Here is a 22,471-nt window from a genome sequence, read left to right on the forward strand (position 1 = left end):
TCCTGAGCCTCCACCCTCACTGTCACTTCTGCTTCGCGCCCCTCCTTCCTGCGGGGCTTACATGTTTTCCTTGGAGGTTCTCCCCGCTGACCCTTCCTCCCAGGGCAGCACCCGCACATTCCCTACCCGAGAGCTGCGCCTTTACTACTGACCACCCCTCAACTGTGAACTCATCTGTAAAAGGGGAGCTTCTCTATTTTTGTATCAGGTATCTAAAAATATTTGCTGAAAAATGCAAAAGTGGCAGAAATCAAGCAATTTACTTTTCAGAAATATCCTAAGGAAATAACAGGTCACGTTCACCAAGCTATAGACACAAGATATTAATAATGAAAAACAAGGCTTGCCTGACCCTGAACGTCTAAACCACATAAACTTCATAAATCACTTATAGCATATATGGAAGCATTAAAAGGAAACCAAGTCAGTGTGTACGGAATGATCGTATCACAGTGCGGGACAGTGTATGTTCAGAAGAAAATGAGCAAGGCTAACACAGAACATTAAACATAATGGTTCTAACTTACTTTTTAACTGCTTACCACAGGTTATTCTTGTTCCAACCACCTCCTAAGCTTTTAATCTGAGGATGGGGCACAGAAAAACAATGAAACAGACTAGAATACCTAAACACTATGTCTTGCTTTATGAGAACACACACTTTGGACAAGAAACGCTCCAGGTGACTATGAAAAGGTGATTTTTCTATGGCCTAACAGGGGTGGATATGACTTATTTACGACCTCATGCTCTCCCATATATTCTAAAGTGCACATATTCAAATGCCCACTTTATCTAAATAGTTCTGGCAAGAAATTTATTACCACTTTGGGATCCCAGTATTTTGAAGCAAACAACCTTAAATCTTAAAATGATTACAGAGTGAACAGGAGACACTATTTTAAGCCTGAAAATATTCTATTTTAAAAATCTTTCTTAAATAAAAAAATCCTTCAGGAATTATTAAACTTTTTCAACAGTGACAATTATTCCCTGCTTTAAACAGAAACTGTACAAATCATACACAAATTAGCAGCCTCATCACGTGGCGCCTTGATTTCATTCCACTCTCTGTGGACAAAGAAAAATATTGTCACTGACTTCACAGCAGCTCCCTTTTCTCCTTAACACAGCCAGCAGGGTCTACACAGGAAGCCGTGACACCCAGACACAAAGCTGCTGAGAAACGGTCCTTACAGTGCCAAGTGAGCAGCGAAGCACAGGGCTGTTTTCAAACTAAACACGGCTTTGCCCTCACGCCAGTCAGTCCTACTCACCGCACACTGGTGTGGCAACCCTCAGCATCTGCACAAATCTCCTCCGCATTCAGTCTCTCCCATCCCTTCAGATGCTCCGGTAACCAGATAGAATTACCACACTGACGGCACACAGGCTATCTTTTAATTCATAATCTTTCAACAATGTTGTATGATTTTATTTTTTACATTTAATATTTATTCCAGTGGAGTGTTTTTCAAAACATTTAAATGAGTCTCACATCAAATTTCCTTAGATAATCCTAAACCAAGTTTACTTTAAACCAAATTTTAAACTAAAACTTGCTGTTTGGCGTGGTGGGAAGCATCTGGAACCCGAGCACTTGAGGGCGGGGGGGGATGACTGTGAGTTCAAAACTATCCTGGAATACACATCCAGACCCAGGAACAAGCAAGAAACAAACCTTCACATTGCTGAGTAACACTTTTCAAAGATGATCATTAAATAAATCAACCAAGATGTGATATAGTCTAGTGTTTATTTTATGTTATGGCAGGTACACTTGAATTTCAAAAATTTAAAACATATAAAAAGTGGTTAGGGACTAACATTTGTATCAACAGTTGATAAATGTCTAAGATTGTTTATTATACAGCAGGATACAATGGTAGTGCTAATGCCAACAGGGCACCATGGATGTTAAATCTAGAAATTATCACTAAGCTTTATACAAGCAACAACATATGCTGCTGTTACAATTTCCAGACATGTTCTGCTTCTAGTGCTAAGCAGTCTTTACCATTTTTAATGTTATACAGTGTTATTTAGTTTGGCAAATGTTTCAAAATAAAGTAGAAATGTATTCATAACATCACAGAAATGCACATCCAATTTTGTTTTCAGTAAGAACCATAGGTACAGATCAGAACTCTTCCCTATATGAAATAATTTACACACAGATGAATGCTATAATATCACTATCTAAAATAATCACTAAATACAGTTCTTTTTCAGAAATAAACAGGCATCAGAAATAAACAGGCAGAGTTTGCTTTCATTATCAAATATCAAAAACATATAATGTATGCTTTTCAAACAAATGATACTCTAAAATTATAGGAATAATCTCTGTGAATTCAGGGAATGTGCAATCTAAATCAAACAACATGGTGTAGTACAACCATATTAGGAAACCAATGATCAGAAAATACAACCGTATGAAAGAAATTTGTAATCCACAAAATTGTTTTTCAGGCCTTAAGGTAAAATAGTTCCACAGTTTACAGATAAAAACCAAGGCAACAAAAATGCGTGCTTGTCTTGAATAAGCAGATATTCTATGCAGAAGATGTAACACTTTGTTTGTAGACAGCATGGTATGCATTTCTCAGCAACACATAAGGAAAGCAAGATTCCAAAAGATCCATTGTCAGGAATGGTGATTCCTGTACAATCTGGAAAATCCCAAAAATGCATTAAAATTCAAGTCACTTATAATGGGAACACTTTATTAACACGTAGAACGTAGTAATTCCTACGCTGTTCTTATAGAAATAGAAAAAAATTATTTCATTTTACTTTAAAATCTAGAATGTAAAAATGCCATAGTGATTCCTACCAAAATGTTTAAAAATATTTTCAATTAAATCAATCAGAACAGAATGATCATTTCATTGCCCTCAACAATATACAAGACATAAAAAGAAAGTAAGACAGTATTTGAAATGTCTCTACCATTAAAGTTAACCAGGGCCTCAAAATTAAAAAGCAAAATTAAATATAAGACTAACCATAAATGGACAGAAATCCTAGAGTTCAAAAGGAAAAAAGATTTTAATGTAAGACCAGAGTACTCAGGAAAGACAGACACAGATCTCTGCAGGTAGGGAACGGAAATGACTGTCAGGAAGGAAGAGCCATATGGCAGAAACAAGTAGAGCCATTTGTGCAGAGAAGAAACTGACAAGGTGAGATACTGGAGATTATATTAAATGGGCAGAACAGAGTCAGGATGTACAAAACTAAAGAAGCTGGAAAAGAACTGAAACTGATACTTCAGGAAAAAGTAAGATCCAACTGTTTCCCAACTGTTTGAAAACGTACTCATAAAAGAATACCTTACACAGTAAACGCTTGTGTTTGATTTCATTGTTTTCTAAGGTTAACCGAATGGTAAAAGAAGGCTCATGTGAGTTTATACTCACATCTTTTCAAAGAAATGGTACAACTTGGGAGGAAAAAAAACACAAGACATGAAAAACCACTTTAGCTTGCCAAGAAATGACACTAAGAAATGACTGAAACAGTTTTGTTACTAATAAAAATTAAAGTAAGACTTACCATATCTAGTAGTAAATAAACAGATTCTCTATTTCGTGTGGTAGTTTTATCTGTCTCTTGGCCAATTTTCAGTAGACTGGAAGATGCAAGCTTAAAAATATAAGTACATATTTAAGTAAGTTTTTAAATAAAATGTTCGTTAGTCACCTATTTATTTTTAGAATGCTTCAATTTCCAACATTTCAATCATTCAGTGCTACATATAAAATATACAACAAATAACAAGATGTGCTGATACCTTACATTCAAGCAATAATTCAGAACTATTAAGGTCTAAATATGATCAAACATTCTTATAAGTCTTTAAAACTGGTATTTTCCAGAACAAGTTTCAAATTAAAAAGCTTAAAATTATTTTCATCTTCCCACATCTGTATTAACTATACAGTAGTTCCTAACCCCTCACCTCACCCACCCTTATCCATGGTTTTACTTTCCAAGGTAAATATGGTCAAAAACATTAAATAGAAAATTCCAGAAATAATCCACACGCTTTAAACTACAGGTGAGGAAATCTTGTGTCATCCTGCTCCATCCTGCCAGGGACACATAGGAACCATCCCTTTGCTGCCTGCCTCAATTATAACACTGTCACTGTAATGCTGTTTGTGTCCAAGTAATGCTTTTCATAATGTCCCCAGAACACAATGGGAGTGATACTGTCAATTTAAATATGCCAAAGAGAAGCAGTATTTCCTTTAAAGGTAAAGGTTTTGAGTTTTGGAAAGACAAAAAAAAAAAAAAAAAAAAGAAGAAAAAGAAGAAGGAGAAGAGGGAGGAGGAGGAGGAGGAAGAAGACAACAATGAAGAAAATAATCCTACGCTTAAAGAGTGTTAAAATCTTTACTATAGATCTTCTCACCACAAAATTATGAAGGAAAGAAAAATTTGTGCAAGTTTTGCCATGATATCTCAAAGCATGATGAATGCTTAAGATGGAAAAGATACTAAGAGAAAAATATAACACTGAGCTAGTACAAAGATGTCAGCAAAGGTTTCTTCAAATGAGACATAAACCATTTACTGCATGGAAGGGCTGACCTGTGCAGATTCAGGAACAGATCTGGACTGAAAACCATCAAAATTATGAGAGCCTGCATCTGTTAAAGAAGCTACCTCTGCCAAAGCTTTCAACTGTGACAAAATCAAGATCTCCTGCAAGAGATGCTGAAAAGAACTGACTTTATAAAAGTGCAATTGCGGCACCAGGGCATAAAACAAGGTGAGAAAGATTAATACTTTGTGGCAATGCTGAAGGGCAGGTAACAAAGCCAGTTACAGTGTACAGAATGAAGAATGTATGATCTCAAAACAACTGTTCTGGCAACATGACCTGAAAAGAGTGGGCGACAGTCATCTTGTATATGTAGTGGTTCTACCAAACATACATCCCAGGAATGAAAAAACACTTGAAAAAGGAAGGCTGGAATTTAAGGTCCTATTAGTAACAGGCAACGCACTAACCTGCATCTTTCTACTGTGAAAATGAGAATGTAGAAAATGTGTTTTTACCTTCACTTGAATACTGTCTTCATATGTTGGCAAACTCTACTTCAAGTTAAATCTTAACAAGGAACTGGAAGAACTTGTTGAATTTCATAATGAGGAAGAGAAGGAAGAAAAATGAAGCAGAGCCAGCAAGGTGGACACGACTGAAATTTGCCAATGTGTCTCAAATTGCACAGACTTTGAGGACAAAGGTATGAATACAGTCTACGGACAGAACACGGCACTGAAGTCAGTGTGGTCCACTGGGCACCCCGGGATTATAAACTCAGCAGTAACACTTTGATAAGGAAAAAGGGACAACACTTCTGATTACAATGTTCTTCCACAAGGCTTCTGAGAAAATAATAACAACAGTACTGAGGATCCTCAAAAGCGCAACCACTGACACTGTAATGGTTCCATGATCCCAGATCACCTGACACCGATGAGAGCTCTAATTCTGTCACCATGCCTACATCATCCACCTCACCCAGTCTCATCCCAAAGGAACTGCATCGTTTCATTTTAGAGAGACCACAGTTGTGTAACTTTATTACTAGTTATTTTTGTTAAACTTTATCATAGGTGTGTATGTAAAGTAAAAGTGTGTATATATATATAAACATAGTACATGATATAGAGTATAAATAATACATACTGCAACCTATCTGCCTACCTACCAATCACTCAGTTCTAACTATGGTAAGGGGGACAACTTATATCTTAGGGCCCAAATAAGAAGACAATTCCACACTTCAGACACTGTGAGATGAAGACAGTTTCTGAATGAAATGAAGCAAGTGGAGAGAAAATTTTAAAATGTTTTCTTTGAAGTGGAAATTCTTTCAAGTTATTGTTGTCTATGATTTTTAAACTAAAAGTATGTATTCTTTTTTTAAAAGGCAAACAGGATTCACAACTGAAAACAAGCATATTCTAGAATTTATTATATCCTGGTGTTTCTTTCCTTTAAGCCAAGTATTGAAAGATAACATTGATGAGAGATAAAGAAATACACTGCCACAGTATGTTGATAAAAGCAATATTTTATAAGGCTAGATTTTTTTTTTTTTAAATCGGTACCAGGGATTGAACTCACGACCACCTGCTTGCAAGGCAGGTGCTTATGCCACTGAGCTAAATCTCCAGCCCATAAGGCTAGATTTACCACTAATCTTTTTGGGCAGTTTGTACATTTTTATTGTCAAGTATGTCACTATTAACAGGTTTCTTTCTAAATAAATGGAAATAAATCAAACATCTTTTAGAAGAAACATTTATCTTTGAATCTATTTTCCTTAGTTAGTTTTCCCCCTTTCAAACTACAGGCAAATTTCTGGAGCAGTCCAATCACAGGCTTAATGCAGAATTCTAGAAATTAGGGAGACTTCTAATTCAGAAAGAAAAACCATAAAGTGTTCCTTAATTTTCATATACAAGTATTTCACCAGTTCCTCCCTTGGAAAGAAAAAAATTAAAAAGAAAAATGAAACACATATTTGAGAAAGAATTCAAAGACAAAAACCACCCCAAAATGCAATAAAGTAAAACAAAGTAAAAGGGAATTTGTTCTGTCATACCTCGCAGTCATAATTTTTAGTTTTCTTTACAAAATGTTACAAATTTTATTTAATGATACATACTGCAAGAAATTCTTTAAGACGGTCTTCAATGCTTCCTTTGTGAATTGTAAATAAAGCTGCAGCAATCTGGTTGATGGCTTTGGCCAAACAATGTATATTGTTGCAGTGCCCTAAGAAAGTACAGCAGGATTGTACAGATTATTCAGTGACACATAGCAGGGAATGCTTTAATGATTCCAGAGTTTGTACAGTGCCATGATTAACAGTGGAGATGGGACACAAAGTGACTTGCTCTTTTATTAGGACTATTGTTTTTAAAAATCATGCAGCATGGCAGCAACAGTTCTATATTATACCAAACAGGTACTTTACAAAATTTCTACCATCTTGGAAATTTAAAAAAGAGCTGAGTTGAACACTGTATCATTCATTCCTTAAAGTAATCCTATTTGACCCTGGATAGTCCCCCACATCCCTTACCATACCACATTCAGGCATGCCTGAGCTCACTTCTATACATTTCATATATGAGAAATTTGAAATTTCAAAAAAGAGAAGACTGCATCAGTTATACAGCTGATTATACAGAATGTCAGTCATATTTTACTACAAACAAGGATCAATTACTTAAAGAGAAAGGTATCATCTATACCACACCAGTGATTTTCCACTGCCCAAACAATTTAGAACCATTTATTACCTTCTATAGCAGGGCTGTACTGAGACATCACATTACTAGCCAGTGTTGGTAAAGAAACTGCTACAAATACCATGAGAAGGCAGGCAATTTTGTATTCTTCTTCTGGACTAATATTTTCTAAGAGAAAAAATAATTAAGGATAAAATAAAGCTATTTCTTCAAGATTGGTTGAGCTGATAACCTATACAAATTTTTTAATAAAAATTACTTATTTAAAAATCTATTCACTATTTTACTAAAAAATAACAAAATAAAGTGTTTCAGTAGTTTCACAGAATCATCCACAATTATGTTATAAGAACGCTGTACAAAATAGAAATACACCCATCAGTACTATTATCTACTCAATCATATTTCAAAAACCTCTAATAAATCTAGTAAGGCAAGATTTTACTTATGTTTTTTATTTGTAAGTTAAAGAGTAAAAAATTATAGATAGGAAAACTAATTCTAAAATTTCCTATCTGAAACTGATGAGAAATTACCACAAGAAAATCCTCTTTATATATAAAAAATTTATCATATAAATTATTCTGCAAAATCACAAAATCTGTAATTTTTTTCTGAAATAGCTGATTATGATTTAAAAATTTACTATTTATAAGGATATAAATACGGAAAATGGACTGAACTTCTAGTCTTTCTTTTTTAATGACAGAGGGTTCAGTTATGAATGCAACTATCTAGTAAGGCCCTAAAGCTTTAAGATAATAATCATTCCTCAAACAGTCCTTGTAATGTGTACTCATACCCCGAGTCAACTAGGCCTCCTATCTGTTACCTGGGAATTTCTCGTCACCCTAGTATCCATCATCATATATAATTAACAACTGAACATTAAGAAAAAAGCCACAACATGTTTCAAAGTTTTGATTGATATTTGATTGATTTATATATATAGTAGCAAATCTGGTGATATTTATCGATATAACTATAATCAACATACTAAATAAGTAAAGAAACAAAAGGCATTGTCATTGTTAAATGAGAAAAAAATCTGATGAACTCAGGCAAGTACTGTAATACTACTGCCCGAAGGGGCATCTTAGTACCAGAAAGAGATAAAATGCTATTTGTATTCACACAAATCCAGAATTATCTAGAGCAATGATGGTGAATTTTTACAGCTTTCGTGACAGTAAACAGCCGCAGGTTTTCCATCAATAATCTAGAGCATTCTAGGTGCTACATTTCAAAGGGCTGACATTAAAATTGTGTAAATGCTGAATATTACATAAAAAGCACAAAGTCTTTATGGTAAATAACTAATGCACTATTAAACAGGACACTTTTTAAAGGTATTATTTGCTATTAAAGGGACCATTTCCTATTGGCACACAAATACTGTTATCTTTCACCTACAGAGTATTTTTCATGGCCTGGGAGTACAGGTCAACAGTACAAAAGTATTTGGCATGCATGAGGCCCTGGGTTTGAGCACCAACACTATCCTGGCCCCTACCTACTAATTGCATGTTTCTGTTCCCTTTTATAATAAAACTCTTTGGGGTATTTTATACTTACTATCTCCAATTCTTTTTCCCTACTCATAAGTGCTCTCTAATCAGTCCTTTGCCATTTAACCTCTGGTGAATTGATTTTGTTAGCATGTTATTATACAACTGATCGTACCCCTCCTACTTTTCTAGTTTTTATGGACTCACTGTTCTTTGTTTCTCTCTCTTTTATGGTTGATATTGTTATTATTGTTATAGCAGTAGTTCTTTCTCTTGTTCTGAGGTCTTAAAGTTGGAGTGGCTCAAGGTTTAGACTTTGATCTTCTTCACTGCGGCATGTACCCAATTTAAAGGCTTTATTAACCTCATCCAGCCCTAAGGCTTGACGTCTGCGTAACCACTACACTGTATGCAACACAAGCTTCCACAATACAGGGATCTTAGTCTTTTCTTTACTGACACATAGTACTCTAATCACCAGTGACAGTCTAATACAAAGTAGGCATTTGAACAGATATCATACCTATACCTATTGGCCCTGGCAACTTTAATAATAGTGTTATACATTTATAAATGCATTTTACCTGATTTTTGTGAAGAAAGAGCTACCACTAAGGCAGGATCAATCTCACAAGGTAATCCAGCAGCTGATGATAACTCATACACATTCATTGCAACCTGAAAAAATACAATTACACAATATAAAACATTCTAATAAATATCTGAAAAAGTTCATTTTAGTAAGAAAATATTTATTGGTCTAATCAGAGTCTACTTAAAAAACACTAGAGAATTTATGAAACTTGGTTGAAGCAGAAACTATATAGATAACAAAGTGCAACAAACCTATATCAAAAAAACTGATCGTTTAAGGGCTGGGGATTTAGCTCAGGGGCTTAAGAACCTTGCAAGCCGGTGGTTGTGTTTGATCCCGGTACCAATTAAAGAGGCTATTTGCAGGGCTGGGTACCGATTAAAGAGACTATTTGCAGGACTCAGTGGCCTAAGTGCTGCCTTGTAAGCATGCAGTCATGAGTTCTATCCCTGGTACAAAAAAAAAAAAAAGAGACTATTTACAGAAGTAACAGCAGAGAACTTTCCACAGATAGGAAAAGGATATGATATATAGGTAAGTGAGGTATATAACCAAACTAACTAGGCATAACCAAAATAAATCTACACCCAGACATAGAATAATAAAGATTCCAGAAATATTCTGCACAAGAACAGAACATTAAAGGCTGTTAGAGAAAAGAAACAGATCACCTATAAAGGAAAACCCATCAGAGTCATGACATACTTCTCAACATAAATCATTTAATCCATAAGAGCTTGGAGTCAAGTGTTTAAAATCCTGAAAGAAAACAACTTCCAACCCTGACTGACGTATCCTACCAAAACTATCTTTCAAAATTGATGGAAAAATAACATACCTTGATAATAAAGAACAAGTTAAGGAATTCATGACCACTAAACCAACTCTACAAAGTGCTGAAAGATATTCTAGAGAGATAAAGATGATTATTGATTATGGCTCCAGAAATAGCAACAGAGGGGGCTCACAAAAACAGGGCAGACTACTGAACCCCAGGGAAAAGTGGGGGGCCAACAGCAAGAGGACAGCATGATAGAGACGAGACAATGCATCTGGTTGTAACCATTAATGTAGATGGCCTCAATTCACCAATAAAAAGAAACACAGGGAGAGTGGATCAAGAAACAAAGGTCCATCAACATGCTGTATACAAGAAACACATTTCCAAAAGGAAATTCATAGGCAAAGTCAAAGGAAAGAAAACAATGTTCCACGTGACAGGAAACCAGAAAAAAGCAGGGGTAGCTTGCTCATCTTCGGCAGAATGCATAAGAAAGATATGTTATTTTCATACAATGGAAAGCTACTCAGCTAAAAAGAAGGATAATCTCAAGGCTCTTGTGGGTAAATAAGATGAAACTTGTGATCATGCTCATGGGTGAAATGGTTCAGACTCACATGGGTGAACATCACCTTATCTCCTAGTGTAAAACACTGAAGGAGATAGTGGGATCTAAAATGTACAACAGATACTATGAAGGTGATAGGGGAGGAAAACATCTAAAAAGGGAAGGTGGTAACCACTGTTAAATTCATATTATCTTATTTTGATTCCTATACTGTTTTCATAGTTTTGTTAGGTTTGGTTTTATTCTGTTTTGTTCTGTTTGATTTTACTGTGTGTGATGGTATGGGCAACTTTTTTAAAGATAACAGAACGTATTATGGTAGATGTTGCTAATTTTCTATCACCTTGTTTTGAAGTCCTATAACATTTCATTCTTTTGTTTTCAATGGTTTTGCTCTGTTTGATTTTATTATGTTTGATGGTATAGTCAGCTATTTTGAAGAAAATAAAAGACATTATGGTACCCACTGTTGATTTCCTATTTTGAAGTCCTGTATCACATTCACTGTTCTGATTAACTTTATTCTGTTTTGTTTTGTTTGGTTTTATTCTCTTTAAAATTAAAAAAAAAAGTCACTGAATCATGATAGTTTTAAGGCAGTAAATTTCATGACAGGTGAATTATATAAGTCAATAAAGTTGTTGAAAATCATTTTGGATTTTAAAACAGTGAATTCTATTGAAAATTTGCTAGAAAGTAAATGTAACTGTCAAGTGATGAGAATTGGTTACTTGCATATGCCAGGAAATTAATCAATATTCAGATAACCTGCATCCAGTGTCCTCTAAATGACTGATTAATTTTTTAAGTTTTCTTAACTTTATATTTTCCATAGCTTCTATTTAGGACATTGTGAGCTATACCTAGTGTCCAGTAATAAAATCAAAGAACAACTTTGGATCTCAAATGTTTATTTCTGTAAAGGGAAAACAAAATTAAATGAAATTAGGTCTTAGTCTTTAATACGTTCACAGTCAACTATAAATACAAATACACTAAGAAAGAAATTCTTTATCAGTGGAGAATCTAGGGATCACTCTTAGAAAACGGCATCCCTAGCACTCTGGAAGGCTGAGGCAGAAAGACAGTAAGTGTGAGACCAGCCTGGGTAACTTAGCAAGCCCCATTCTCATGGGTTCAAACCACAAGGCAGTCACCAAAAAGGGCAATTAAATCTGGCTAGAAAGACTGGCAAGATTTCAAAGGGCCACACTATAAAAGGCCAGTGTTTTCAAACAGAGAACATAAAGAAATGAAACATGCATGTGAGAATGCACACAGCTCCCCTCAGGTCACAGCCGCGGGAAGCAAGTGGGAGAAGGAACAAGCGGTGAAATCCTCAGAAAGTTCCAATGGCCCCGATCTGATACATTAGTGCATACAAAAAGGGGTAAAATTTTTTTTTTTTTTTTTAAACCAGGGCTTTTCGAAACATGTATAACAGACAGTCCCTCGAAGAAATTCGAAGCTAGAACACAAACTATGAGTTCCTGACACACGTCCCTATGGTAAACGGTTAAGATTAAGTCAGTGATTGGACTTTATGACTCAACCAATTTTCAAGGAAAATCTGTGGACTCACATAATACTGTCAACCTTCTTATATTTATTAATTTAAAGTAAAACCACTAAAAAAGGTTTTAACTTTTTACTCGTACACATATGTAGTACATGTTTACATTCCTGTGTGGAGTTGGTACATGGACATAAAACAACGTAACTCTTGTTTTTTTTTCAATCTGCCTCCTCATTCCTTTTTCTAGGCATTATTTGCAGTACTTTAATGTTCACATTTCTTCTGTGTACTTGGCACATGAAGTTTCTTACTGTTCTATAATTATCATCTTTAACACTTCCAATATCTAATTTGAAAAACTGATTTAAAACAACTCTCACTTCATTGGCTTATCTAGCTCTATTAGTTTAAGAGAAAAATCAATTTTACACGGCTGCGGATGATCAAAGAAGACTGACTTTCAAAACATCTTCCAGAAGTACTCTGGTGATAATTCCAAAGTCAAGCACACTTGTTGCGAAAGAAAAACTTTACAGTGTAGGATTTATTACATTTTATTTCATACACTACTTAAATATTTTACCTTAGAAACTATAAATGTAAAAGATGTTATATTATTACCTTCATATCAGTTTCTCTTGGAATATGGTCCTTGAAATCTTCAATTGAACTTACAAGAAAAGGAATGTGGTAGGACAAGACCTAGACAGATCACAAATAAGAACACAGAATTAGTTTTAAATGGCAACGTCTAAATTTATAAAATATTACATGTGATTAATTCTTGTTTTGGAAAGTCACTCGTGATTTTCTAAAGTATGAAGAATGCATTCAATTTATACATGTATAGTCAAAATAGAAAAATGTTTTAATTAATAGCAAAGTATAAAAATACAATAACCAAGTAAGTTTTGTATCTTCCAAGGTTTAGTAACAAAACAAAGGTTAACTTAAAAACTCTTTACATTCATTTTCTTTTCTATAGATACAAAAGCTGGAATTTCAATTACATCACTGCCAATTGTTAAATTTAAAAAATAATTTTTGGGCAACTGAAAAGGATCACTTGTATATAGGGGATGTGCTCATAATGGTTCTTACATCTCTAAGTGCTTCTTGTGCCAATGATCGGAAGGATAAAATCACACCGATTATTGTCATCCTCTTCAACACACTGTCAACGGCTAATTTTGAAGAACAGGAAGAAGGAAAAAAAAAGTGAACCTGATTATTTTTTAATCTTGGACAAAATGTAAAGTCATAAAATTTCCACACAAAAAAGACATTGTTAATAACAATGTGATTAAAACAAATACTAAAGAGGAGAGAGACTGGGCTGGAAGTTGATGACGAGGGAAATCCTGCCTTTCCTGCTCTCTCCAAGAAAGGAAATAGTGGGATGGGGAGGAGCCTGAGGGCCAGTTTCTAAAGGGGTTCTTACTGTATGCCATGTCAGAAATGAAATCAAGCCATTCAACTACCCTGTCTCAGGCAAAACAATTTCTCCTGTGTCTTATTTAACTATACCCATGGTGCAAAAACAGCTACATTTAAGTCTTACATGTAAGGGAAAATGCCAATATGCTCTCCTTTCTTCCATCCCAAAACTGCTGTGTTCCCTCAAAAGAGAAATTGGTAGTTTTGTTTTTTTCAGACAAGCTAGCTTTGAACTCACTAGGTAACCTAAATTGGGTCTCAAATTTCAAGCAATCTTCCTGCCTCAGCCTCCAAAATGCTGGGATTAAAGGTATATGCCACCACGTCTGGATTTGAATGGAAATTCAGAACTTCAAAAGCACTTTGGACTGACAAGAAGACAACAACGCTTCTTTGTATGCAAAGCATCTTTCAGGAAGATTTGCGTGAGGACAAATGCAGTTTTATTGCCATCTAACAACACAGCTACAGAACCGTCCAAGTCTTTGAATGATTACCTATCAGGAACACTGAGCTAGTCACTGTGAGCCGGTTTATGTACAGACCGAGAGGCTGCCAAGACTGGATGGTTTTCTGGTTGCACTACTCCAGTCAGAGGTTGCTTCTTAATGTGAGTCGACCCATGCATCACCCTAGAGAAATGCTGGCTAGCCCAATAATAGCACCTAAACTTAATGTTTCTGCAGGATATGATGAACATTATCAACCACACTAAAGTACATGCCTTTAGCTCACATTGGTTCGCACAGCTGACATGAACAGAGTACACATATCTTCTCTTATACACAGAAGTCAGATGGCTTTCTAAAGTTAGGTCACTGGCCAGAGTTCCTGACTTATGAGAACTATGTTAGAGATTTCTTTTACAAAAGCAGTCACCTCTGCACATTTCAGTGACACAGAATGGGTCACAGAATGTGCTTACTCTTGTGTTACACACAACCTGCTCAAGGAACACAATCCGTTACTTTAAGGGAGAACAACAACTGTGTTTAAGCCAGCAGATAAACTGGCTGCACTCCAAGTCAAACTGGTATTAAGGGGGAAATAGGTAAACTCTGGGATTTCTGACATGCTTCAAACATTAGCAGAGAGTCTGAAAGATATTAAGCCAGGGCCTTCTTTCTCCCAGCTGGTGCATGATCACTTATCTCAGCTTTCAGAATAGTCTGAACATTACTTCTCAACTACAAAAGATGCCTGAACTGAGAAGAAATAGATCCATGATCCACCTATGAATAAGCCAGGTGAGTCAACTCTGTGCTAGAAGAGAATCAACTGCATGAGAACATAAATGATGGCAGCCTTGAAAGTATGCTTGAGACACCTTCAAATCTCTATACTTTCTTGATTAAAGGCAAAACAGAATATCCTGAGATTGTCACAAAAGCACTCAACAGCCTGCTTTCATTTTCAATGTTCTGTGTTTGTGAAGCAGGGTTTTTGCAATGGCAGCAGCCAAAAAGAGATCATGGAGTAGACTGGACATAAAGTGGGCAACACACTTCAGATGTCACTGTCTTGAAAACAAGTTCAGGGGTCCCACTCTTTCTGGATTATAGTTAAGCAGTATAATTATTTCATTTTATTGCAACCCAGTAATAGAAATAAAGTGCACAATAAATGAAATATACTTGAATTATTCCAAAACCACCCCAAACCCATGTGTAGAAAAATTGCCTTCTACAAACTGCTGCTGGTACCAAAATGGCTATCGGTCATTGGACTAGAATCAGGAGCTTAAAAACACGATGATCCTAACCACAAGGAAGTAACAGAAAGCAATGAACAGGAATACTGAGATTTGCTTCAGTCACACAGAAAACCCTAAAATGAAGGCAAATTCCAGACTGCCTCCCAATTCAAACTTTTTTTTCCGGTACCAGGAATCGAACTCACAACCTTGCCCTGCCAGGCAGGCTCTTACGCTACTGAGCTGTATCCCCAACCCCTTCAAACCTATCCTTCATGAATCAAAATGTTTACTCTTTTTAACAGGATGTGTTTTTTCAACTGTGAAACAAAACTCCTGCAAAAATAACAGGCTTCCAGACATACACTGATGAAGCATAAGAGAGGATCAAGGATAAATAAAGAAGGACAGTCTGGGAAGGATTTAGCTAAAAAGAGGAGCTTTCTCTACTCCCCTAAATAAGTCACTCTCAAGTGGATCTTCCTTTTTGCCAACCCACAAAAGAAGGTTTAACAAACACTCTTTAAGGATAAATTTAATGAATATGGTTAACAAAGGTTCAATTATTTTGTTAGAAACAAAATTCAAGTGAGCAGAATTTTAAATAAAAAACTTTTGGGTTTTATTTTGTAAACTTGCAAATTCTCTTTGTCTGTTTTTGTCTCAATTTCACAAATGAGAGAATTAAGTAAATAAGATATTAAACATTTCAGTGTAAGTTGCTTCAAACAAAAAGGTACAATCAAAAAACTGTTTATTAACTAGGGAAGTGAAACAGGACTAAGGCTACACAAGTGATTGATCAATTATTAAAAATGAGAGAAACATTTAAAAAGCAAAAAAACAAAAATGAAAAAAGACTAGAAAATACAGATGGTAAAAGGATGAACAAAAAAACATAATCAGAGACTTAAAAGAATAATTTATTTATTCATGCTCTTCTTCCCTATGAACTCCCAAGTAATTCTTTCTTTTTTCATTCTATTTTTGGTAACGGGGATCAAACTCACGGACTACATGCTTGCCAGGCAGGTGCTTACACCGCTGAACTAAATCCCCAGCTCTTTACTCTATTTTTAAAAGTACTGTACAATCTGACCTTTATGTTCCTTTTGGTGTAGAGTTCTATAAATTTTAACATGCAGATTTGTGTTACCATCAACACTATGATGAACAGATCCATTACACGGAAGAGCTCCCCTGCTGTTTTCATAGTTCTAGCAACTTTTGATATGTTCTATACGACAATCTGTGTTTTAATTTAATGGAAGTTCTTAAATTTTTATTTTTTAAATCATTAAGACAGACTAACAAAGTGATTCATTAAAGTACGTAAAAGAAAAGTATCAAATGGAAGTGTGGCTTTAAGTTGCTTCTAATCATCATTATTGGTGTGGTGGAGATCGAAACCAGGGCCTTGACCACGTTAATTATGCACTCTACCACTGAGCCACGGCACGGTTACCAGGATTAATTTTTGTTTGGGAAAATAAAACTCTTTTTCTTGTTTTCTCTGGTACAAAAAAAATTTCATTCAGAATTTTATTCATTTTTCAGTGTTGGGAAGACTTTTAAAGTCATCAAAATATAACTTCAAAATAATTCTTAATTATAACTTTAAAAGTTCATGTACAAACAGGAAAAAAAAAACCTAATGTTCGAGTACATCTGAAAGTGATTAAGCTAAAGACATTTCAATAAATGCTTAAGATTTTCTGTTCATTTACCTTATCTCTCCCACAATCAGTACCAACAATACATTTAAAGAAAATTTTAAATTATAAGAACAAAAATGCAAGTAATAAAAAGGAATAAATTAGAAATTACAACATGGACGAATGAACCTCAGAAAACACTATGCTAAGTGAAGGTAGCCAACCATAAATGTAATCTACTGACAGAAACCACATCAGTGGTTGTCTGGGTTTAGGAACAGAGGTCGGAGACTGAACAGGGAAGATGGCAGGCAACTTTCTGAGGCGCCAGAACTGCTCTGTATCTTGATGATAGCAATGTTTAGACAGATGCATATACTGGTCAATATCTATAATTCACTTACACGTGTGCATTTTATTACACATAAATTATATCTCAGAAAGTTGACTTTGGAAAGTTACAGGCTCAGGAATGAATTCTCTTTTAGTCTAAATTAATGTGGATTTGCTGCATTAAGTTTAATGAGTTCAAAAAGTAACTGATAATAATATTCACTAAGTTAAGTGATACATATTAAAAGAATGGTCAAAAAACTTCTGAAATAGCCAGATCCTTAACTACAAAAATTCTTTAGTTTTCTTCATAAGTTAAAGGGTATTTTTCCTAATTTTCTGCTTATGTTTATGCTACAAGTTTTGGGTAAATTACTGTGTCAAGATCTTCTTAATGTTGATAGAAAGTAACGTGAGTTACCCACATGATAACCTCTTGAAGAGCGCAGCCATCTGGTCTGGTTTGTCAAAGCTGGTCCTCATCTGTGTTAGCACATCAACATTCTCCACCACAAGTTTCTTTTAAAAAAAAAAAAATCCTAGGTCAGGCACATAGCTCTTTGAGTTAATAAAAGCATTCTTGGAAATTAATGTCTGGCAAGTAAAAAACACAGGTCAGGAAATCCAAATGCTCTATGCTGTATATTTTTGTTGTTTAGATAAATAAATCATAAAATTCATTACATAATCTTAGTATTTTTCTTCAGTTTGCAAATTCAAAAAGAATTTAAGAAAAAAAGATTAAGGAACACTTTTAGATATGGAACAGTATCATTAATACAGAGTAAACACTAACATGGGTATTGAAGGCAACAAATTCTGGCCAAAATAAAATAAACTGCTAAAGACAAAGTTGATCAAAGACAGGCTAGATATGTGTGTCTTAAGGAAATGATCATGCTCATTTCCTTAAGACAGTATTTCCAGATACATACTGGATGATATATCAACCTGAGGCAGAGTAACTTGGAGTATGGTACTACTTAGTAAAGATTATATGAAAACCATGTTTCCTTGCATAAATTATAAAATGTCTACACAAACTATCTAGTTTTCTCTCTTTGGAAGCACTGAGAAGAGGGAAGAGAAAAGAAAGAAGAGATATAAATAAAGGAAGGGAGTGAAGAAAGCTGTTCAAGAAAAGTATAATTCATTAATAATACTTTTGCTAACAGGAGCACTGGAAAAGTGACTGCATTTAAATTGTAAATAAAACTATTAATTTCATTTTGGCAGAGGTAAGCCTGGACAACAAGCTGAGTTTCTAAAACAATGGGGAAGAAAAATGAGTATGACATCCTACTCTGTGTTACCTGTGTCAAATGCTTTCATAATTAAGTTCACCACTATCAGTTCTCTATATTTTTCTTATTCAAATGAATGAGTTAATTTCTGGCTTCCATATTTCTATTAAATTCTTTATTCAGATTTTCACTTTTGTCTCTCTATAGCGATTTGTAGCCTTTATTACACATGACAATCACCTGTGAAGTGCTTTCTAAATATTATATCCATGTTTCATGGCACCTTGGTGTAAGGATGTAGCCAGAAAATTGCTAAAGTGTTATTTATGGTAGTTTGTTACAAACAAAATGTTGATAACAAGTAATTTAAAGGAAACATGAGAAACTATACAGAAAAGCTATAGAAATATTTCCTAAAACACTGAAGTTATTGTGATATTACTCCAGATAATTTCTCATTATCATTCCTAATCAGAAATCCAGCTCTAGTCACATTTATTTGCTGATATCAATTTTTCTAGTCTCTGACGACACTGCTGTCTCTGGGCCATTTCAATAACACCCCAACCTGAAACCTGATTTGAGACACACTCAGTGGGCTATGAATGTATCAAAATAATATTTACTCACTACTTACTACATACGATATATTATGCTGAGCACCTAAAAAGCTCACATGTACTCTCTCAAAGTGAAAAGCTTAGCAAATTTAAGTATTTGCTCAAGTCAAAGCAGAGGGAAGCCTTCAGATCCTAATCAACAGGCAACATTGCCTGTTCTTTCCAAAAGTTTAAATACATTAAGCTTTCAGTCAAACTGACTCTTACTACCTCAGCAGAACATCACTGTGCTTGTTGAGAATTACCTTAATCTGTACATTCACTGAACTTTCAGTTAATCAGATCTCATTTAGAATTCTAGTGCTATGTTTGAAAAAGTAAACTAATTATCAAGGCTATATATAATTTTCAAGGCTTTATATAATTTATAGATGGTGAGAAAAATCACTGGATGTAGTTCAGTGGTAGACTGTTTGCCTGACATGTGTGAGGTCCAGGGTTCAATCCTCAGGACCAAAAAAGAAAAGAAAGAAAGGAAACAGAGAGAGTACACACCAAGTCTAATGTCTGTGTCATAATGTGGACAGTACTACATTCATACTATAAACTGAAAAAGTAACTTTGGCTGCAATTTTAAACCTGATCAAAGAAAAGCATGATAACACAATAGAAGGAAGGTGTTAAGATTAAAGTTACCCCTAAATTCCCAAGTGTGCAAGATGATTAGGTCACTGTGGGTGCTAGTGCTGACCTGCTGTAAGGACATGGATCACTGGAAGCAGGACCTGGAAGGTATGGTCTTGTCCCCAGTCTCTTCCCTTTCCACTTCCTGGCTACCAAGGGACAAGCAGCTGTCCTATGCCCACAGCCTTCTACCCTGCTATTTCTGCCTTGGAGTTGGCCAACCATGGACTAAAATGTGAACCAAGATAAATCTCTCCTCCTTTACATTGTGGATGTAGGATATTTTGTCCCAGCAATGGGAAAGTGAGCAGGACAGATTGTGGTAACAAGAAACAAGAAGTTTCTATTAAGAGAAGCCCTAGAAGGCTCGAAGCTGTTTGATGGGAGATTCTGTTCAAATCTCAGAAAATCAAAATGCTAACTGTATACACAGAAAAGGTCAGGTTCAGGAGGTTTCTGTTGGAAACAGGGCTCTACTGGCAGTTGGACACATAATACACTCTGGCATGTATTACACTCTGGCAGAAAGTAAGTCTACATTTTGCCCATGTCCTAAGATTTTGTAGAAATTCAAGTTTAAGGCTGGCAGAGGAAATTTCAAAATAGCCCAAAGTTCAGGCTGTGGCAGAAATACTTATAGCAGCTTTCAGCCAGATCTACAGCGAGAATCAGGAACAAAAAGTTTTCAGTTTCTCCAGAAAGGAACTGCCTCCAAATCTGAAGCAAAGGACAGCATAGTTGTTAAAACGATTAGCATTATAAAGAAGCCAAGTATTTTGCATCAGACAATAGGAAAAATGGCTTGAAGAATTCTCAGGAACCAAAAAGCTACCCTATCTTTCACAAACTGAAGGGTGCAAAACTGTAAAGCTTTCCTTTGTGAAGACATGCCTTGGGCTCACTGCTCAAGAAGGGCCACCTAGGGAACTGATGCCTCAGAATTCATTTCACAGTCCACTGTCCTCTAGCCACTTGGAGGCCTCTGCAACCATGATCCAAGGGGGTCTGGCTATTGCTTAGGCTGGCAGTAGACTTTAACATCATCCATGTTGCTTTACAAGCCTGGAAAATTTACAGTTTACAGGGTCTCTGAGGTTTCCACCCAGATTTCAGAATAAGGCCTGGGAGGCCATGCAGAGTGCCCGAAGACAGTGAGTAAAGCTGTGAGAGTGAAACTGAAAGGACAGTAGCAACCCCAGGAAACTGGAAATGCCAAGAACACGGCACATCTGCTGAGGAAAGCCACAGCAATGAACAGAGCCATCAGAAGATAAAGGCTATGAGGAGGTAACTGGCTGCCCAAGTCATTTGGAGTTCCCACGTGGCCACTACATACCCTGGGCTCTGCACATGGAGCTCAGGATTTAGTGTTTTCATTGGGTTAATGGGCTTCTTCGTTCCCGTTCTTTTCCATCTATCTACTTCTTTCTTTTGAAATAAGCCTTTTCATTCTATATCATTAAATGTTGGCACTCTCTGGCTTTCTTTCTGATTTTCATAGGGACTTACAGCTGGGTGTCTCCCTCACATGTCAGAAGAATCTCGGGATTTGGACTTCTCAGCAGTGCAGGAACTGTTAAAAAAAACTCTGGCGACTCTAAGGAGATGGACTAAATGCATAGTACATAACGAGATGAGTCAGGGGCAGACTGCGATGGTAGGAATGATAATGTTTCCCCAAATTCTCATGCGTGTGAAAGGTAATGGGTCCTAGGGGTGCTAAAGCTGACCGCCTGCTGTTAGGAGGTAGGTCTTGGCCAGAGGGACCGGGAAGGGCATATTCTTGTCTCAGCTCCTCCCCTCTCTGCTTTCTGGCTGGCATGGAATATGTATCTGTCTTTTGCCCAAGTGCTTCCACATCCTGCTTCTGCCTCTGAGCAAGGTGACAACAGAGTGAAAAAGTAAACCAAAATAAACTTCTCCTTTAAGTTGGGGGTGACTATTTTGACTTAGTAATGATAAAGCAAAGAAGACTAAAAAGCCAAAAAATCTGAATTTCAGTCTCCTGCAAATCAAATCTTCTTTCCACTCTCTGTTACTCACTTGTAAACCAGAGATAGCTAAACTAAGAGTACTGAAAGGCTCTGTTAACTCTGTAATTTTGCTTTTATGTTAGTCAAGCTAAAGTAGTGTTCTAGGCTTTTTGTACAAATTCCTGAAACTTTTTCCACAAACTAGTATTTAAAGAAGTAAAACTGACAAAGACTGCATTACCTTAAGTTCAGCCACTTGTGATGAAATATGCCACATAAGGCTTTCACTTAGAAACTTCATTCCATATGGGCCTAGTAGTTCTGATAATGACCTCATTTCTAAAAGAAAATATAATTAATTTCATACTTTTGACAGAGCAGATACAGTAAGAAATGAATATTAACATATGGGGACCTGGGCATCGTGGCACCTGTATGTAATCCCAGCACTTACAAGGCTGAGGCAGGAGAATTGCCAAGAGTTTGAGGAAAGTCTAGATTACATACTCAGTTCAAGGCAGGCCTGAACTACATAGTGAGGCCCCATTTTACTTTTCGGCTGTATCTTCTCTAACACTGCTAAGCATGGTATGTATTTTGGTAATCTCTGTAGTTATCTGAGAGATTATTTCTGACTTCATTTTTT

The 22,471-nt window shown here is 35.8% G+C and overlaps 1 protein-coding gene across 6 annotated transcripts in view; it reads right to left on the reverse strand.

The window, feature by feature from the left end:
* Positions 1 to 1,737: 1,737 nt before the first annotated feature.
* Nckap1 (NCK associated protein 1) overlaps positions 1,738 to 22,471 on the reverse strand; it is an 82,929-nt gene continuing 62,195 nt past the window's right edge. For all 6 annotated transcript variants that reach the window (XM_023561129.2, XM_013142387.3, XM_063259406.1 and 3 more), the window contains 9 exons: positions 22,067 to 22,164; positions 17,790 to 17,883; positions 13,348 to 13,430; positions 12,868 to 12,948; positions 9,371 to 9,464; positions 7,330 to 7,446; positions 6,690 to 6,799; positions 3,559 to 3,648; positions 1,738 to 2,672 (listed from right to left, as the gene is read on the reverse strand). In XM_023561129.2, the coding sequence (XP_023416897.1) occupies positions 2,556 to 2,672; positions 3,559 to 3,648; positions 6,690 to 6,799; positions 7,330 to 7,446; positions 9,371 to 9,464; positions 12,868 to 12,948; positions 13,348 to 13,430; positions 17,790 to 17,883; positions 22,067 to 22,164 (884 nt within the window). In that variant the 3' untranslated portion in view covers positions 1,738 to 2,555. The remainder of the gene's footprint in view (positions 2,673 to 3,558; positions 3,649 to 6,689; positions 6,800 to 7,329; positions 7,447 to 9,370; positions 9,465 to 12,867; positions 12,949 to 13,347; positions 13,431 to 17,789; positions 17,884 to 22,066; positions 22,165 to 22,471) is intronic.

The sequence above is a fragment of the Cavia porcellus genome, unplaced genomic scaffold (assembly GCF_034190915.1).
Source record: "Cavia porcellus strain 051 isolate PalLab524CR breed Dunkin Hartley unplaced genomic scaffold, mCavPor4.1 scaffold_12, whole genome shotgun sequence".
Classification (NCBI taxonomy): Eukaryota; Metazoa; Chordata; class Mammalia; order Rodentia; family Caviidae; genus Cavia; species Cavia porcellus.